Source organism: Staurois parvus, unplaced genomic scaffold, assembly GCF_062004578.1.
Source record: "Staurois parvus isolate SC_StPar_1 unplaced genomic scaffold, SC_StPar_1.0 ptg001702l, whole genome shotgun sequence".
Taxonomy (NCBI): Eukaryota; Metazoa; Chordata; class Amphibia; order Anura; family Ranidae; genus Staurois; species Staurois parvus.
The window spans coordinates 468,108-483,468 of record NW_028319498.1 but is presented as its reverse complement, the minus strand read 5'-3'; the positions used below and the strand labels follow the sequence as shown (position 1 = coordinate 483,468).

At 44.5% G+C, this 15,361-nt stretch overlaps 1 protein-coding gene across 1 annotated transcript in view; it reads left to right on the top strand.

Annotated features, from left to right (window-relative positions):
* Positions 1–15,361, top strand: part of LOC149434700 (uncharacterized) — a 169,348-nt gene that overhangs the window by 65,335 nt on the left and 88,652 nt on the right. Inside the window, exons 19-22 of the mRNA XM_089663504.1 lie at positions 520–623; positions 3,152–3,376; positions 9,621–9,899; positions 15,058–15,312. Coding sequence (XP_089519630.1) covers positions 520–623; positions 3,152–3,376; positions 9,621–9,899; positions 15,058–15,312 — 863 coding nt within the window. The remainder of the gene's footprint in view (positions 1–519; positions 624–3,151; positions 3,377–9,620; positions 9,900–15,057; positions 15,313–15,361) is intronic.

Genomic DNA, 15,361 nt, shown 5'->3' with positions numbered 1-15,361 from the left:
TGTGGGCCAAATTCCATCTTGCCCTCCATATCCTATTGCTGCTGACCCTTAAGCTCCAACAACATCAACAACATCAGGTGTGAGCCAAATTCCATCTTGCCCTCCATCTCCTATTGATGATGATCTTTCAGCTCCGTCAACATCAGATGTGGGCCAAATTCCATCTTGCCCTCCATCTCCTATTGCTGATGATCCTTCAGCTCCGTCAACATTTGGTGTAGGCCAAATTCCATCTTGCCCTCCATCTCCTATTGCTGATGATCCTTCAACTTCATCAACAACAGGTGTGGGCCAAATTCCATCTTGCCCTCTGTCTCCTATTGCTGATGATCCTTTAGCTCCACCATCTTCCCACCTACCCACCCTCCTCCAGTTAGTAACTGTCTTCCACTATATGCCAGTTGTGGTACTGTACTGTACCACCATTTTAAGGAAACTGTAAAAGTAAAATAGTTTATTTACAGTATTTTTGCATGTGTTTGGGTTTTTTATGCTTTACATTGTATATCTGTGTCAAAGGTGTATAAGAATCACTTTGTCGGATTTCCGAATGAATCCGATTTACAAACGTTCTACCGAAACGGAACTGTACTCCAAATCTCATGAGAAGATACTCAAGCACAGTAAAAAAGCAGACGCAAATGAATGCTGAAACTCCTGTGCTGGACAATGAGCTCCACAATGTCAGTAACCCCACATGGTGTACTTTTTGGGAATGCAAGCCTTGCTGCCCTCAACAGACCAGGGAAATCCAAAGAAGCTGTGTGCAAAGAAACAAACAAACGGCGCATGGGCCTAGTGCATTGCCTTCTAAAAATGAGATTTATTGAATAAAAAGTAGTATACTCACAAAAGAATAAAATCAAAGGCACATCACAAAAAAGACAGCATGATCCAATCTCCACAGATGGTGACTGTTGGGGGACTGTAGGCCTCCAAATTACTGACGCGTTTCAAGGCAGAACTTCTTCCTCATAACCAACTGGAAAATGTAATCTCTGTCCTGATAGGCTCATTTAAACAAAACTGTTGCCCTGCTAGATTAGATATGCATGAATTCTGCATCCTGGCTGGTACATATACTGTTTGCATCCTGGCTAATCCTGACTGGCATGTAACTATGAGGTTGAACTTCAATATATATTTATAAATTGCTATGAATAAAGAACTATGCTAATTGTGCTTTTTTTACTTTCCATTCAGGTTGAAGCAACTTGTAACGGTAAGGATTATTATTATTTGTTATTATTCCGGCCGCCAAACAAAAGGTGGTGTACCAATGAGGGAGGCGTGGTCCAGAGTGGTAATACATGTATAGTCTGTGATTCATAAGGCAGTGCATGATGGGATATGATCTAGGGAAATTATGTAAGCAAAAAACATTTTTTTAAATGTTCAAACAGAGAGGTGAAAATTCAAAGCTGCCATGGACGAGGTGAGCGAGAGATAAGCACATTGGGATAGCTTGGGCAGAAAAGACATTAGAAAAGGTTTCTATTTATTATGAAATGTGAAATTCTACCTGAAAAGGTGAACGTAGCCTTTAACTCATCACTCTATAATTGAAATATACACCCAGGGGCGGACTGACAACTCATGGGGCTCCCGGGCAATAGGGGATCATGGGCCCCTGTGTCCTTGCCCAAACTCAAAAAAGCCTATGAAAAAGGTACCAGGGGCATCTCATGGGGCCCCCTACTGACCCCAGGCCCTTGGGCAGTGCCCGAGTTTTCAAATGGTCAGTCCGCCCCTGTATACACCATATGAACACCTTAAAGTTGTTTGTCTGCTGTGTGTCACATCACAGTCCTTCCTCTCTCTCCAGTGTTGGTGATAGTTGGACTTTACTGCTGTACAGAACAATGTCCATATAGTGTTGTTTAATCACCATTCTGTGCAGCAGTACTGTAAGTCCGGGCTGGCATGATGATGCTCCCCTAGGGGGTGTCTCCATGATCGTCTGGGCTCACAGGAAGTGGATTGAACAATGGAGTTCCTGAAGGGAATAATGTAGGGGGATAATGTAAGGTTTGCAGTGAATGTTGCAATTTTTAAAAACACTTTTAAACTTGCTGGGCAATGTATTTCAATTTTTTTTTAAAAACAGAAAAGGGTGGGCTTTAAAATGACCTTTGGATCGGATAACAATAATTCCCTCTATGCCCATCTTAAATACTGATTATACCCAGGGGTGACATGTCTAATAAGTAAAAAACAACCAATTTGTAGATGGTTTATAAAACCAATCATTGTAAAGTATACTGGAGTATTAATAGACACTTTACTTTTTGATTAAAGACAATAAATATTCACAAGCACTCAGGACTTCCAGGACTGTCAATTTTCACTGTAAAAGTCTGTGTCTCTGACCAATTTTCAAAAGCAGCAAACACCATCAGCTGAAACAACAAATGTAAGGATTTTATTGAACTCCAACAAACCCATAAAGGTCTTAAAAGGCTTAAAAGAGGGATAAAAGATGTTCAGAAGTCTTGCAACTGTGCAAGATCAGTGCCTCCACTTACATGACCCATTGTGTGGTGGTGATGCCGTGGAATGGCTGGCATAGGTTTCTTGGTTTGGATCCTGCCAGCCTCTCTTGGCCTCCTTGAAGTCGGTGACAGACTACATCCGGCGCGTCACTTCCAGTATGCGTGGCCCCAGCCTGAATAGATCGGCACGTTTCATTGGACATAGCCACTGCAGCACACAACAAGCCTGGGTGAGAGCTATTTCACAGCATCACCAGCATACCATGGGTCATTTAAGTGGAGGCATTGATCTCAAAGGTTGTGGGACTTCTAAACATCTTTTATCTCCATTTTAAGCCTTTTAAGACCTTTATGGCTTTGTTGGAGTTAAAAAAAACCTTACATTCGTTGGTTAAGATGATGGCATTTGCTGTGTATTAAAATTGGTCTGAGACATAGACTTTTACAGTGATAGTTGGTGGTCCTGGGAGTCCTAAGCACTTATGGATAATTATCGTCTATGTCTGTTTTCTCCACTCTCCCAGTGGTTTTATTTGTAGTAGCTGTGTATTATACCTGGAATTCTAGTGGGGCTTATCCCCATGGTGATTTATACACATTGACTTTGGTGCTGGATTCTTTTTAGATATCTCATTTCTGTTTTTCTTGCTTTACTGTAGATGTGTGTCCATCAGTCTCGGTCCAAGCCTCCACCAATGGGATAACAGTCTCAGGACAGGTGGATGGATGTGTCCTGCAAAATATAACGAACATCAATAAGACAGCGGTGACGGCTTCTGATGGCAGCTCCAATAACACCTCACTGATGACCTTCCTGCCCGGTACTCAGTACATCATGCACTACGCAAATGACTCCTACAACTGCTGCTACAACTTTACAACCAGTAAGTTCTGGAAAATGGAGTGTATAGCAGACCATAGCAAACCTTTCTATATAGCCGTCAACTGATCATTTCTTAGCTGTACTCTTTTTCCTGTTATAAGGAATGCATAGTCTTGTCAAGTCTATGTTTTTTAGTTAAATATAGAAAAGAGGTCTGCGTGATGTAAATTTTTTTTTATAAATATACAGCATATACTGTGTGTGTGTGTGTGTATATATATATGTATGTATATATATATATATATATATATATATATATATATATATATATATACACACACTATATTGCCAAAAATATTGAGACACCCCTCCAAGTCATTGGATTCAGGTGTTCCAATCCCCTCCATGGCCACAGGTGTATACAATCAAGCACCTAGGCATGCAGACTGCTTCTACAATCATTGGTGAAAGAATGGATCGCTCTCAGGAGCTCAGTGACTCCAAGCGTGGTCCCGTGATAGGTTGTCACCTGTACAATAAGTCCATCCGTGACATTTCCTGGCTACTAAATATTCCACGCTCAACTGTTAGTGGGATTATAACAAAGTGGAAGCAACTGGGAACAACAGCAACTCAGCCAACAAGTGGTAGGCAAATTAAATGAAAGAGCGGGGTCAGCGCATGCTGAAGCGCACAGTGCGCAGAAGTCACCAACTGTCTGCAGAGTCTATGGCTAAGGATCTCCAAACTTCATGTGGTCTTCAGATTAGCACAACAACAGTGTGTAGAGAGCTTCATGGAATGGGTTTCCATGGCTGAGCAGCTGCATCCAAGCCTTACATCACCAAGTGCAATGCAAAGTGTAGGATGCAGTGGTGTAAAGCACGCCACCACTGGACTCTAGAGCAGCGGAGACGTGTTCTCTGGAGTGATGAATCATGCTTCTCTGTCTGGCAATTCTATGAATGTGTCTGGGTTTGGCAGTTGCCAGGAAAACAGTACTTACCTTTGCACTTGTGCCAGTGAAGGGAACTCTTAAGGCGTCAGCATACCATTTTGGACAATTTCATGCTCCCAACTTTGTGGGAAGAGTTTGGGGATGGCCCATTCCTGTTCCAACATGACTGCACACCAGTGCACAAAGCAAGGTCCATAAAGACATGGAGGAACGAGTTTGGGGTGAAGGAACTGGCCTGCACAGAGTCCTGACCTCAACCCCATAGAACACCTTTGGGATGAACTGCGAGCCAGGCCTTCTCGTCCGACATCATTGCCTAAGCTCACAAATGTGCTTCTGGAAGAATGGTCCAACCTTCCCATAGACACCCTCCTAAACCTTGTGGACGGCCTTCCCAGAAGAGTTGAAGCTGTTATAGCTGCAAAGGGCGGGGCCAACTCAATATTGGACCCCACGGACTAAGACTGGGATAAAGTTCATGTGCGTGGAAGGGCAGGCGCCCCAATACTTTTAGCAATATAGTGTGTGTGTGTGTGTGTGTATGTGTATATATATATATATATATCACATACTTTCTTCTGCTTTAAATTGGTACGCAACGATGTTGTATGACTTGTTAGGAAACTATACGCTTCCTTGGTAGCTGCTAAAACATTTGTAGTTTTTTTTCATCTGACTGTTAAACCCACAGTCACAGCGGTCACATGGCCCTAAACCCCACCCTGCCTCTCGGCTTCTGAAACTTTTAAAGGGCCGGGAGGCACTGGCGTAAAGAGGTTAATGATACCTTGCATATGGAGGAAATGCTGGCATTTGCCAATGATACCTATGATAAACATAAGCTACTGTGGTCGGTCTGGCTTCATTTCTCCTCCTCTTCGACTCTCCGAGATATGTGTTCTCCTGCCGTGTCCAAGAGCAGTTGAGCCTTGCTCCCCTGATGCATTCTTGTTCTGGTGTATTCGCCGGTTTGGCCCCGTGGCCCGTACCGGGTGCGGGCGGCGGGGTCACTCTGGTAGGATGCTGGTGTGGGGCCTCCATGACTCCGCTTTCTGCTGCATCTGTCCCCCGACCCTCCTTCTTCTCCCTCACTATCTTTAACAATTTACTTCTTCTTTTTCTTTTTTCTCTTCCCTGTAGACTCTTCTCTTTTCTGTTTGGGTTTATACCAGGGGCGGACTGACAACTCATGGGGCCCCCAGGCAGCAAAAGATAATGGGGCCCCCTGTGCCCCTGCCTACAATCAAGCTACACCCACACAACACCCTATCTACATATTGCAGCTCAGCAGCATAGAAGGGACATTTAAATATTTACTGCAGCAAAGTCTGCATGAATGTTCCCGACTTCTGTAGAAGCTACTGGGCACTTCCAGGTTTAAAGATGGCTGCCATGTAGGGGAAGTGAAAGAGAGAGGGGAGTGAGAGGGTGAAAAAGAGAAGGGGTGAGAGAGAGAGGAGTAGGAGGAGTGAGAGAGAGAGGAAGGGATGAGAGAGGAGGGGTGTGTTTTAAATTGCGCTAAAAATTGGGCATGGCTTAAAAGGGTTGTAGTTAAATAGTGTCTGAGATGACTTATATAGTGCAGAATGAGGTAATGTTACATAGGGAATGTACAGTGTGGAGTGTATGGTGGTGGGTAGTATGTGTAGGATGGTGTCAGTAGGTGGTGTCAGTAGTTCTTCATTTTCATTAGTTTTATTTAATTTTTTTTTTACAATTTTATGATTTGTTTTACAAATTAATGTTTATAATTTTTTTCAAAATGCTTTTGGGTGGTCAGAGGATGGTATCAGTAGAGCAATGGTGTGGGTGTCAGAATTTTTAAATTTTTATTATCTAATGTTTTTATTATTTTTTACATTTCTGTATTATTTTTTTCATAGTGATATTGTGGGGGCAGTGGACAGTGTCAGTAGGGAGTGAACAGGGAGCCCTAGTATATGTTGGGATGAATAAATAGAACCTGTACCCCTTATATCACAAGGAAAGGAATGGATGGAGGAAAGGAAGGCAGAAAGAAAAGAGAGGGAGGGAATGGATGGATGGAGGAAGGAAGGGGAGGAAACGGAAGGAGGGTTGGGAGGAAAGAATGAAGGGAGGGGATGGAGGAAGGAAGGGAAAGAAGAAAAGGGAGGGAGGAAATGGATGGAGTAAGGAAGGAATGAAGGAAAGAAAGAAAATGGATGGAGGAAGGAATGAAGGAAAAAAGGAAGGAAGGATGGAATAAAAAGGGCCAGAGGAAATGGATAAAGAAAGAAGAGGGAAGGAAGGAGGGGTGGGAGGAAAGAATGAAAGAAGGGGATGGAGGAAGGAAGGGAAAGAATAAAAGGGAGGGAGGAAATGGATGGAGAAAGGAATGAAGGAAAAGCAGGGAAGAGAGGAAGTTAGGGAGGGAGGGAGGGAATGAATGGAGGAATAAAGAGGAGGGAAGGAAGCAAGGGGAGGGGAAGAAGAAAGGAAAGAAGGAAGGGGAGGAAGGAAGGGAAGGAGGAAGGGAGGAAGGAAGAAAAGGGAGGGAATAGATGGAGGAAGGATGGAAGAGAGGAAGGAAGGAAGAAAAGGGAGGGAATAGATGGAGGGAGGAAGGAAAGCAGGAAGGAAGCAAGAAACGGGAGGGAATAGATGGAGGAAGGAAGGAAAGAAGGAATGGTAGGGAGGGAGAGGAAAGGAGAGGGAAAGCGAGAGGAAGGAAGGAAATGAAGGGAGGTTATGGAGGAGGGAAGAAAAGGGAGGGAGGAAATGGATGGAGGAAGGAAAGAAAGAAGGGGAGGGAGGGAAGGAAGGAAAAAAAGGAAATGGATAGAGGAAGAAAGGGAAGAGAAGGAAAGGAGAGAGGGAGAAAAGGATAAAGGGAGGGAATGGATGAAGGAAGAAAGGAAGGAAATGGATGGAGGAAGGAATGAAGAAAAGGTAGGGAAGGAAGAAGGGGAGCGAGGAAGGAAGGAAATGAAAGGAGGGGAGGAAGGAAAGAAATGAAGGGAGAGGAGGAAGGAAGGAAGGGAAGAGAGGAGGGAAGGAAGGAATGAATGAATGAAGGATAGGGAGGGAGGGAATGAAAAAATGAATGGCGGGAATAGAGGAAGGAATGAAGGTAAGAAAGAAAAGGGAGGGAGGGAATGGAGGAAGGAAGGGAGGGAGGGGAGGAAGGAGGGGAGGGAGGATGGAAGGAAGAAAGAGGAGGGATGAAATGGATGAAGGAAGGAAATAAGGGGAGAGAGGGAGAGCGAAATGAAGGGAGGGAGGGAGGGAGGAAGGGAAGGAAGGAAAGAATGAAGGGAGGTGATGGAGGAAGGAAAAAAAGGGAAGGAGGGAATGGATGGAGGAAGGAAGGAAATTGATGGAGGAAGGAATGAAGAAAGGAGAGGGAAGGAAAGAAGAAAAGGGAAGGAGGGAATAGATGAAGGTAGGAAGGAAGGGAAGGATAAAGGAAGGAATGAAGGAAGCGAGGAAGGAAGGTAGGAAATGAAAGGAGGGGAGGGAGGAATGAAGGAAGGAAGGAAATGAAAGGAGGGGAGGGAGGAATGAATGAAGGGAGGGGATGAAGGAAGGAAGAAAGGGGAGGGAGGGAATGGATGGAGGGAGGGAGGAAGGGAGAAAGGAAGGAAGGATTGAAGGAAGGGGAGGGAAGGGGGAAAGAAAGAAGGAATGATTGAAGGACAAAGAGGAAGGGAAGAAAAAAATGAAGGGAGGGGATAGAAAAAGGAATGAAGGTAGGAAGAAAATGGATGGAGGAAGGAATGAGGGAGGAAGGAAGGAAGAAAAAGGAGGAATAAAATGGATGAAGGAAGGAAAGAAGGGGAGGGAGAGAGAGCGAAAGGAAGGAAGGGAGAGAGGGAAGGAGGGATGGAAGGAAATAATGAAGGGAGGGGATGGAGAAAGGAAGAAGAGGGAGGGAGGGAATGGATGGATGAAGGAAGGAAATTGATAGAGGAAGGAATGAAGGAAGGGGAGGAAAGGAAGGGCGGAAGGAAGGAAGGAAGAAAAGGGAGGGAGGGAATGAATAAAGGAAGCGAGTAAGGAAGGAAGGAAATAAAAGGAGGGGAGGGAGGAAAGAATGAAGGGAGGGGATGAAGGAAGGAAGAAAAGGGAGGGAGGGAATGGATGGAGGAAGGAAAGGAAAGGAGGGAGGGAGGAAGGAAGGATTGAAGGAAGGGGAGGGAAGGGGGAAAGAGAGATTGAAGGATGAGGAGGGAGGGAAGGAAAAAATTAAGGGAGGGGATAGAGGAAGGAATGAAGGTAAGGAAGAAAATGGATGGAAGAAAAAATGACAGAGGAAGGAAGGAAGAAAAAGGATGAATGAAATAAAGGAAGGAAAGAAGGGGAAGGAGAGGGAGTGAAAGGAAGGAAGGGAGAAAGGAAGGAAGGTAGAGAGGGAGGAAGGGAGAGAGGGTGGGAAGGAAGGAAAGAATAAAGGGAGGGGGTGGAGGAAGGGAGAGGGAAAGAGAGAGAGGGAGAGAGGGGGGGAGGGAGATGGGGAGACAGAGAGACTGGTACATTCAGAAGCATCACAGAGCTGCCTGGTGATCTGGATCCTCTCTACTCTGCCGAGAAGGATGGGGGGAGGGGCTGGACACTATCAGAGAAGAAGAGTCACCAGAGACCTGCGAGGGGGGGAGAGATAAGGAGCACAGAGGGGGGCCCAGGAGGGAAATCCGATGCACAGTTAGGGATGATCGGTGCAGTGGAGGGACAGTGACAGCACCAATCTCCCTGCATGGATTTCAGCTGGGCAGCTGGAAGTCTCTCCCTCCCACAGCTTTCAGCTGCTTCATTAAAATCCATGCAGGGAGATCAGTGCTTTCACTGTCCCTCCACTGCACCGATCACCTCTGACTTTGTTCCTGATACATATCATCCATGGGGGGGGGGGGTGCAGGGTGTGTGCGGTGAACACCCCGCACCCATGGATGATATGCCTCTCACCTTCCCACTGCCCACCGGCTTCATCACCAGCAAAGTGTCCGGACCTGTCAACCGATTCACTCGACCACCACATGAAGTGACGGGTGAGCTACTTCTGGGTCGGGATCTGAGAATGCCTCCTCCTCCGCTCCCCACACTGTCTCTAGGAAGTGAACCTCTCATGGCCCCCTGCTGCCCCCGGGCCCTCAGGCGATGGCCGAATGGTCAGTCCGCCCCTGCTCCGTAGTAACAAAGGGGCTCCCATCCATTTTATTTTTTAAGAACAGCGTCTGCTACATTTTCTATGTTTAGAAGAGTGCTGCAAACATTATGCTTGCACCACTCTTTGCAATTCCTCCCATTATATGCATTCATTTAAAGCAGATTAATCTTCTTCCATCTCATTCATTTTTTTTTTTGCTAACATTGTTATATTTCCACACAGATCCCACCCCACCAGGCAGCATAGCCTTTACTATGATAGGAACTAAGAATGTCACCTTATCTTGGGGAGATCCAGTAAATATGACCGGAGTGGTGAAGTCATATAATATAACTTACTGGAATTCTTCTTCTCCGTCAATCATTGCTGGATCTGTGACAAGCAACACAATGAATGTCACCCTTCAAAACTTAATATCGGGGACCAATTACACCATCTCTGTGGTGACAGTCATACCCTGGGGGTATCAGAGCACGCCTGTAATTGGATCGGTCTGCACAAGTAAGTTTTTGCTCATCTTAGTGCTATGTTTATAAAGAAATATTGGTCAATTGAGTCCATGAGTTTGATAATGAAAGAAGGACTGTTAGTATTTCAAAAAACTCTTGTGAGCGCCCAGATTCTCAAACCCCTCTTAGACACTATACAAAACTTACCAAAGATTTATCTGTCCGTGCTGCCAAACTCCACTTGGATGCTGAAAAGTCATCACCAGAAGTGAAGTTGAAGCTGATCTCCTGAGTCCCCCACAACTCACATTGGTTTATCCTGGTGGCCTCCAACTCATTACAGGAGAGAGCGGTACCATGGAGGTCAGCAGGAGGGACCAGATGAACTCTGCTTCAGTGCTGGGATTTCATCTCTGAAGGTTTGATGGGAACAACACTTCCAGGAGTTTTGATCATGCACAATGGTTTATCCTGCTGACCTTCACGCCATTACAAGAAGTCAGCTAGAGAAACCGATAAGAGCTGCAAGGGATCCAGAAGATTGAGACATGTTGGTTTCCTGGTAGATTTTAAAGAACAATTTCACAGTGTCAGAGCGGTGCTCAATGGTGCAGGCCAGGGGCGGACTGACCATTTGGAAACTCGGGCACTGCCCGAGGGCCCGGGGTCAGTAGGGGGCCCCATGAGATGCCCCTGGTACCTTTTTCATAGGCTTTTTTGAGTTTGGGCAGGGACACAGGGGCCCCATGATCCCCTATTGCCCGGGGGCCCCATGAGTTGTCAGTCCGCCCCTGGTGCAGGCAGTGGGAAAGGTATATATTTGCAGTCTTTATTTAGAAGTGTTAATTTTCTTGGTAACTCTTGGACAGTGAGAGGATCTTTTCGTACATATCAGCCTGTGTACTGGGGTGAAGTTCAAAGCTCCAAGGACTCTTTGTCCTCTCCCACTGCTCTAGAAAGGGAAGTAGACATCGCATGTCATATTTTAAGACGGACAATTCACATTGCTAGTTACATTGTTGCTTTTTAGGTCTCTAACACAAGTGCCTGAGGGGATTTGTTTGTACAAGGAAGATTTTGCTCCTCCTAAATACTATATTTTAAAAGTGTTATTGGACAGTTTTCCTGTATGAGTATGAAAAGTAAACAAAGGCCTGTCAATATTTTGAAAAAATCTTTCATAAGCTATTCAAAAATTTCCAAAGATATCTCTATCCGTATTGTCGAACTCCACTTGGATGCCGGAAAGTCATTGCCAGAAGTAAAGTTGAAGCTGATCTCCTGAGTCCCCCACAGCTCACACTGGTTTCTCCTACTGGCCTCCAAGTCATTACAGGAGAGAGCAGCACCATGGAGGTCAACAGGAGGGACCAGATGAACTCTGCTTCGATGCTGGGAATTCATCCCTGAAAGATGGGAACAAAACTTCCAGGGGTGTTGATTTCCTGGATCACGCACAACTCATACTGGTTTATCCTGCTGACTTCCACGTCATTACCAGAAGTCGGCTAGAGAAACCAGAAAGAGCTATGGGGGATCCAGAAGATTGATATTACCAGAAGCTTTGGTTTCTCAGTAGATTTTAAAGGATGATTTCACAGCATCAGAGCGGTGTTCAATGGTGTAGGAAGTAGGAAAGGTATATATTTACATATTTTCATTTCTAAGTGTTAATTTTCTTGGTAACTCATGGACAGTGGCAGGATCTCTTGGTGTATAGCAACCTGCGTACTGGGGTGAAGCTCCAAGGATTCTTAGTCCTCTTCTTCTGCTCTAGAAGGGGAATTAAACCCTGCATGTCATATTTTTTAGACAGATGATTTTCATTGTGAGTTACATTGTTGCTTTTTAGGTCTCAAACACAAGTACCTGGGGTCATACATTGTAAATGTTGGGTGTACTTTCCTAGCCAGGAACCAAAACACTGTCTACAGCTGCCCATAGTCATCGATAGCTGTATGCCAGTACTTGTGCAAACATATGCATATAGACCTACGACATGCACTCTGCCAGCCCCTCTTACCTGCAATTAATAGAGTGAAATATGTTAGCTAAAATTATTTTGGTAGATTGCTTGTGCGGTTGATGGGGAGAAGACCATGTAAAATGTGACTAGTCATAAAAAAATGTCAAGAGTAAAAATCATGTGGTTTCCCATGACTGGGGAGTCACAGGTGGGGGTCTTCAGCTGGCCAAAGAAGTGGATGGCTGGACACCCCTGTGCTCGTGTAAACAATGATGCTTCTCCTCATCAGCGTTTACTTACCCATATAAATGAGGGAATGTCGCATTCGTGAAATGATGTTGTACAGCCATACATGGGTAAATGTTAATGCAGAGAAGCATCAGAGTTTACACGAGTACAGAGGTGTACAGCCATTCATTTCTATGGCCGGCTGTACACCCCATCTGTAGGATCACGATGCATTTTTTATGCCTAGTTACAATCGCTTGCAAGCCGATTGCTTGTGAGGTGGATGGGGAGAAGACCATGTAAGAACTTTATCTGCCTAGACTTTAGCTTTGATGTTACAATGTGATGTTAGCATATGATGTGGAATACAATCCTACAATGAGATTTTGTGTTTGGGAAGGGAAGGGGCAAAGACAAGAGGTCTCCTTATCCACTTATCTTACCATTGCTATTAATGATATAGAACTCTTCTCCTTAGCCGTGTTTTTCTGTTGATCGTGATTTATTACATTGTAACTGCAATAACACACTCTGAATGTAACCATTGAATATAAATATGACTTTCATCCCCTATCCACAGAACCGATATCTGTGACATCACCGCAGATTGTTGCCAAAACTACCAATTCTATGTCCCTGAACTGGACACAACCAGTCGAGTATCAGAGCTCATACACCTACAGGGTGCAGACCAATGTAACCTCATCATCTACACTGATAAATAATACAATGGTGTCCAGTCCATCAGCTACAATAGGAAGTCTGACAGCGGGAGAGACGTATACATTCACTGTATATACAATATCTGCCTGCAACATACAATCAAACCCCACATCTATAACTGACTGCACCCGTAAGTACTGCCAAACAGGAAAACTAACCCGTAAAAGCCTTGATAAGCCATTGCCAGCAAACATTCTCTGCCTTGTTTATCAAAGTTTACACATGCATTTCTTGTTCATATTTCTAACATTCATAGCAGCCAATACAATCCTCCCCCCCATGATTGTCCCCTTCACTAGAAGTGTGAAAATCTGATTTTTTGCCACCAGTAATAAGAGCGGGCCTTGCTTCAGATGCATGGATTGAATCCACCAGTGGCTAAACAGAAACATTTCTATAAATTTGTGAACTATTTAGGAATTGAGTTTTTCATATTGAATATTTGAAATATTACTATTGTTATTATTAATTATTATGAATTAATATGGATTATTCAGATTAAATACTAAAATATCACATGACTTCATAACATAACTCATGCCGGATTGTAGTAACTGAGCGGTATCTTCCCACATACTCAGATGCGGTAAATTGTTCGTGTTCGAAGTTCACTATCAAACATTCTGTAGGTTTTAATGTTCGACCACGAACAGAATAGGGGGTGTTTGGACCATCACCAATGATGAATATAATTATGTTACCAGACGCGGACTGACAACTCATGGGGCCCCTGGGCAATAGGGGATCATGGGGCCACTGTGTCCTTGCCCAAAGTCAAAAAAGCCTATGAAAAAGTAACAGGGGCATCTCATGGGGCCCTCTACTGACCCCGGGCCCTTGGGCAGTACCCGAGTTTCCAAATGGTCAGTCCTCCCCTGTATGTTACTAAAAAGACCGGCCTAAAATTTTATATAAAAGAAGCTCCTTCATTTGCTGCAGAGCGATATACAGCTTCCAGAGACACAATTTCTCAAGATAAAAACCAAAGAGGGTGCAAAGCAGAAAGGCCACAGGGAAAAGCCCTGTCAGATATATTACTGGTCATGTTGGCAGTACCTAGGCCTCACATACATGATCATATCATCAATACATCCCTCCCAGGGGCGGACTGACCATTTGGAAACTTGGGCACTGCCCGAGGGCCCGGGGTCAGTAGGGGGCCCCATGAGATGCCCCTGGTACCTTTTTCATAGGCATTTTTTGAGTTTGGGCAAGGACACAGAGGCCCCATGATCCCCTATTGCCCGGGGGCCCCAGGAGTTGTCAGTCCGCCCCTGATCCCTCCAACCAATGTTTGTAATCATGTGATTACAATGATTGCATATTGAACAAGAAATAATCCATACAATGATGTGTAGAAATATTATGTTTTGTATAAATAATGATCTTTAAAACTCGCATTTAAAGCCGAGCTCTAGGTAAATATTACAGACACCAATTTATGAAGCTCTGTAATCATTAATAGATCATTAAAGTGTTTTTAAAGGCAATTTTCTTTTAATAATAAACATGTTATACTCCCCTGTTCTGGGCAATGGTATTACACAGAGTGACCCTGAGCCTCCTCTTCTGGGGCTCTTGGCTACTCCTATTGCTATGCGGCACCAAATTTGGGTTCTGCCAAAAATGTTGGTGTAACCTACACACATGTAATGTACAGAAGTGATGGTCATCTCCATCTATCATCCGACGTGCACACTACTTACTTCAATGATATCCCACTACAGAGTGCGCATGGGAGACTTCCAGACACCTGCCAGGGGGGGGGGGGGGGGTGGGGGGGCCCGAGGTTTTGATTCCTAGGGGCCTCCACAGAGTTGAATCCGGCACTGATCAGCATGAGCATGGGAGTTACATTGTCCCACCCCCCAGCTCTTACCCATTTTACAAGGACTGTACAGTGCACTGAGCATTAGCAACACAATGGAAACAGTGCACAATGGAAATTATTTTTCAAAGGAAGGGAAAGAGGTTTTATGCCATAAAGTTCTACCTGCTAAAAGGTTCTTATACTTTGTTACCTTCTTTCCTCTCCTTTCCTCAGGCCAGGTTACATCTAATGACAATTTTAGCCTTCAGAACACAGAAAGTCTTTCTGAGTGGTTCAGATAATAAAGCGGCAGGAGGAGGAGCTCTAGTTAGTACCACGTGGTGCAGTTTGTACCTAATCATTCTTAAAGTCTAATTCTAGGGCTCAGGATCCCCCCCCCCACCCTTCACCTCCCTTGCAGCCTTTACAATAAAATCAGTATGCATACCTTTTATTACTAATACATTTTGTTTTTCCTGTTAGTTCCCGAACAAGCTGTCGGGGCCACAGTGAACAGTTACATGTCGGTGAATTCTCTGGTGGTGAACTGGACGGCTCCAGCAGGAAAAGTGTCTTATTATAACGTCACTATAAGAGGAGACATCAATAACACAATACAGACTAACACGACACAAGTCAATGTTACCGGATTATCACCAGGAAGAATCTATAATGTAACAATACTGACAGTCAGCAGTTCCTGCAGCCAGGCAGCCCCATCGCTGTCACAGGCTACATGTAAGTATGATCAAGGCCATGGGACTTTTTGTTTAAAAAAAAAAAAAAA